Source organism: Penaeus vannamei, chromosome 31 (genome assembly GCF_042767895.1).
Source record: "Penaeus vannamei isolate JL-2024 chromosome 31, ASM4276789v1, whole genome shotgun sequence".
Taxonomy (NCBI): domain Eukaryota; kingdom Metazoa; phylum Arthropoda; class Malacostraca; order Decapoda; family Penaeidae; genus Penaeus; species Penaeus vannamei.
In genome coordinates this window covers 9,174,167-9,179,166 of record NC_091579.1, presented here as the reverse complement: position 1 = coordinate 9,179,166, position 5,000 = coordinate 9,174,167, and the positions used below count along the sequence as shown (strand labels likewise).

The 5,000-nt window shown below is 41.5% G+C and overlaps 1 protein-coding gene across 5 annotated transcripts in view; it reads right to left on the bottom strand.

The window, feature by feature from the left end:
• LOC113821127 (protein turtle) overlaps window positions 1–5,000 on the bottom strand; it is a gene marked incomplete at its 5' end in the record, with an annotated part of 54,313 nt that overhangs the window by 1,310 nt on the left and 48,003 nt on the right. For all 5 annotated transcript variants that reach the window (XM_070143788.1, XM_070143789.1, XM_070143790.1 and 2 more), the window contains 1 exon segment: window positions 1–5,000. This exon segment is cut by the window's left edge and continues 1,310 nt beyond it; it is cut by the window's right edge and continues 629 nt beyond it. In XM_070143788.1, the coding sequence (XP_069999889.1) occupies window positions 3,175–5,000 (1,826 nt within the window).

Below are 5,000 nucleotides of genomic sequence, written 5' to 3'. Positions count from 1 at the left end.
CAATCTAATAATAAACCTACACAGTAAATGGGTGAGAGGAAGAAAGTGATAAAAAATAAAAATAAATAAAAATCAGATATTGAAACAAATAATAAACTTAAATCTAACTATGGCAGTGATCCTGACTAAAAGACTGGTAGAATGAACACTAGGCAGCATCAAACAACCTTTAACATTAAATTCCTATGAAACTCAGCTAATCATCTCATCAGCCAAGTCATTTCATATAAAGCATCAGATAGTCAAGAACGCCCATCAAACTGACATGTTTGTAGTAAGAGAGGAAAGAAAAAAGGAAGTTAAACTGATGCTGTCAAACAATATGAAAGTTAAATTATCTTAAACACAAAATAAAATAAATAGATTATTCACAAAACATTTTGCCACTATAATGTGCACCACTGTTTTCTATTGCAGAGTTAATCTAAGCCTAATGGAATATGGAACACTAAGTCTGACTGATTTTTTCCTCTTCCATGTGCAACTGCTGTAATAAGATGTAATACATGGTGAGAAATAACATGATTTTTTTTGTTGGCCTTTATGCGACACATTATGTAAATCCAATTTTTTGAAACTTCAATATCAGTGTCATACAGGATATATGTATATATATATATATATTCATAACTTTTTTTTACTGGCTACTGCAAAAGAAAATCAAATCCTCATATATGATTTGTTATGTATAGGGATGTTTCACGAATAATCTCTGCACACAAAATAACACGGAGAGCAATGTCACTGGTAAGATCAGTATTTTTCTTTTTTAGATAATAGCATTCTGTGAAAAAAATAGCTCAAAAGTTATGAAACAAGGTACATATTGCTTAAAATTTGCATAACTATAGCTTAAGGATATAAAAGAAAGTTGGAGAGAGAGAGAGAGAGATAGAGAGATAGAGAGAGAGAGAGAGAGAGAGAGAGAGAGAGAGAGAGAGAGAGAGAGAGAGAGAGAGAGAGAGAGAGAGAGAGGGAGGGAGGGAGGGAGGGAGGGAGGGAGGGAGGGAGGGAGGGAGGGAGGGAGGGAGGGAGAGGAGGGAGAGAGAGAGAGAGAGAGAGAGAGAGAGAGAGAGAGAGAGAGAGAGAGAGAGAGAGAGAGAGAGAGAGAGAGAGAGAGAGAGAGAGAGAGAGAGAGAGAGAGAGAGAGAGAGAGAGAGAGAGAGAGAGAGAGAGAGAGAGAGAGAGAGAGAGAGAGAGAGAGAGAGAGAGAGAGAGTGAGAGAGTGAGAGAAAGAGAGAGAGAGAGAGAGAGAGAGAGAGAGAGAGAGAGAGAAAGAGATAGATAGATAGATAGATAGATAGATAGATAGATAGAGAGAGAGAGAGAGAGAGAGAGAGAGAGAGAGAGAGAGAGAGAGAGAGAGAGAGAGAGAGAGAGAGAGAGAGAGAAGAATACTCTTTCAGGGCAGGTTATTTCCTCCATATTTCTGAACTGAACTGGCACTGACTTCAACTTCACTATGAGGAACAAATCCTGACCTTGGAATAATAAGACCTGTTATGACTTCTGCTGTGATGAGTAGTCAAACCACCGGGGTATATAAGTTTGAAATCATAATTTCTCTTATAAATCATGGAATTTTCAAGAAGGAAGAGATAAAACAGTAACACTCATGACTTAGCAAAAAATAGAATTCATTGTGATAAATATATTGTTTTAGATAATTAGAAGATGCATTATTTTACCTTGATTTTTGGATTACTTTTAAGTATTATTTTATATAGCATTCCTGGATAATGTAGCTGCAGTTACTTCTTAAATTTAAGATTAGTTTCAAAGGTACATTCAGTGCATAAAACAGAAAATTTAAATATAAATTGAATTTATACCATAAGTGTACTCTAGAAATTAAGTGAGACAGAGATATAAATAAATATAAGGAAAAGTATAAATGCATGAAAATAAAATTGCCATATGGATTTGATCACACGATCTCTAATAATACCTTCAGATGAAAGACATCAATTGTAATAATAATGCCACCTACGCTTTGTAACTCAATTAAGTCTTCCAAATTAATATACATGGCAAAGTTTCATAAACTACAGAAAACCGGGCATTACATAAAACAATGTAATATTAAATACAAGTATCAAACATATGAAAAGTTCACTCAGCATAATCTGAAATAAGAATTGATAAAGAGAAAAAGTGAGGCATCTGAATTATACTTAGTGAGTCATAAAATTGAAACTTTACAATTATGTACATTTGAAACATAGACATCAGGTATAAAGCATTTAGAATTAAATGAAATAATCAATTTCAAACAAAGAAAGTGACGTGGAAAATTTAAGATAAACAGATTAAGTCTCAGCATTTCAAGATAATGGGAAGGAAAGAGATAGAGAGGGAGAATGGGAAAATGGGAAGATGGGAGGTAGTTAAGAGCAGGGAGTACAGTGAGGAAAAGGAAGAGAGAGTAAACACACACACACATACTCTCACACACACACACAATATGAATACGCTTACATGCACACATACTTTTATCTGAATATTAACAAACCAAAGAGTATATAAATATATAAAGGAAGGAAAACTGTTTGATTAAAATTCAATTGCAAGACCTATAAAATGATAAGATGTTGAGAGCCTGGATGTTCCCAAGAGTGAAGATGATACAGTGGAGACAGGGAAATTGTGCTTCATACTTTGCTTGAACGTGTCATGTGGGCATTGTAGTTATCACATGAAAGGGCTTCTCTAACTACAATACAAAGTTAAGAGAATTTTCGAAACAGAGATCCAATAGGAATATATAAAATTCAACAATTTGCACAGTTCTCAAGACGCAGCAATTGCAGCGTCACTAGAGTGAGTATTACTGGTTGTGGCGGCGGCGCCTGGCCTGCCTTGCCCGTCCCTCCACGTTTGAAAGACTCATCACTGAACTTCACAAAAAACACATAATCTCACTATTATGGAGATAAATATTTCAGGTCACTAATTCATATACATAAACACACACACATATATATGTATGTATGTATGTATATATGTATGTATATATGTATATATATATATGTATGTAAATATATGTATGTATGTATATATATATATATATATATATATATCATATATATATATATACGTACATACAAATATATACATACACATATACACATATACATACATACACACTACTGTATCTCCAATTTTCAGTTCCTGCTAGCACACACTCTCAAGCTCACGGCTGCGTCGGCGACGTGCTTGTTTTCTTCTATATTCATTAAACTCCTGCTTCATGGCAGCAACCCGTGCCTCCATTGACTCATGGCGCCGCCGCCCACCTGACCCGTAGATCTCAGAGTCGCTGAGGCCACGCTCGCCTGATGGAATACGGGTCCTTGACCACTCTGCTGCGGCATCCTCCCCAGGTGTTGGACTAAGCACCGTATCAAACTCATAATGGTCATCCACACTAACATCTAGTGGCTGCTGTGGAGAAACAGGTATGGTAATTGGTGGAGGGCGTGGAGAAACTCGGACTGAGGTGCCTGAGTCTACACTGGCATCTAAACCGGAAGACCCTAATCTCTGTCGTCTTCCTATCATACCTGTTTTTATGCTTGACAGCCGAGGTCCTATTATAGCAGGCATTCGGAACTGAGGCAAGACCTGTCGTGCAGCCCACTCCTCATATGGTGGTGGTTGTCGTGGTCGAACCAGTGGTGCAGGACGACTTCGAGGAGCTGCCAAGAGCCATGAAGGTGGGGCTTGTGGTGATATATCAGTAGCTTCTGCTGTCTCGGTAACCTCTGAAGCCTCTAGACGAGATGAATCAAGCCCTAATGCTGACAATGACTGTCCTGACTGTGATGAGCTTTGCTGCTGGGATGTATTTTTACTACCAAATCCACTAGATGAGTCTGGAGACTGCTCCTGAGACTGCTCATGTGACTGTTCATGGCTTTCAGGTGCAATGCCTAAAGGCCTGCTAGAACGACGGCCAGAGGTATGTCTAATTTCAGAACGTCCTGCAGAACTTAGCTCTGGGGCACTGTTGGTGCGTGGTGCAGGTCCGAAGAGGCCACTACGTACCCGCCCAATGGTCTCCTGCAACCGTTCACGGGTGTATGTTACCGGCTGATCACTACTGGAGTCACTATCTCGTGTCCTGCCCACTGCTCTGGGCAAGGGGTCAGGTACTCTGGTCTTTGTACTGGTAGGGGGTGGGGGAGGCAGCGGTCGTGGCCTGGGTAACCCCTGGGCCCGATGCCGGCCCTGAATTGCACGCGGGCGGGGGGGCGAGCTTGTGGCCAGCGGCTTTTGATTCTCCGAGGAGGAAGGTTTGAGCAAATAGGGGGGGTCCCGCCCCGGTATTCGTTGATAAGCGTCGCGTCTCGGAGGAAGGTTTACATAGTGGCGTGGTATGTCTGGTATGCGTGGAGGCTGGATATGACCTAGTGCCTCCCGCACCACTTGGCCAGCTCTTACCAGAGGAGGTGAGTGCACATGCTGGCCAGACTCCAACACTGTCAGCTCTGGTCGGCCAGGTGGATGTGTAGGATGACTCACTGGGCGGGTTGTGGGCCACACTCGAGTGGGACGTCGAGGAGTGGTCCAGGCTGGAGTATGTGGTGGTGCTGCCCAAGCCTGTAGCTGTGGGTGAAGGTGTGATGGAGGGGAGTGAACTTGTGCTCCCACTAGAAGTCGTCCCGAGTGTAACTGGGAGGTAGAAAGAGGTGGCAGCTGTCGGGCATATCGCTGGTGAAGTACCCGAAGAGCATCTTCCTCATTGGGAGGAGATATGGCTGATGAAACACCATGTGCAGATGGTGTTCCTTGTGCTGAATCAGGGAAAGAGGAAAGAACAGTTGAAGGAAATGATCGTTCCACACTGGATGGTTGTTGCACACTGCTCACCTCACTGAATGAAGCTAACTGTGCTAACTGGCTCCACTCTGAGCTTAGTGGACCTGGGGAAGATGCTCTGAAACGTCTTGATCGTGGAGACCACACAGTATCTCCTGGACTTTCAGGAATGACATGTT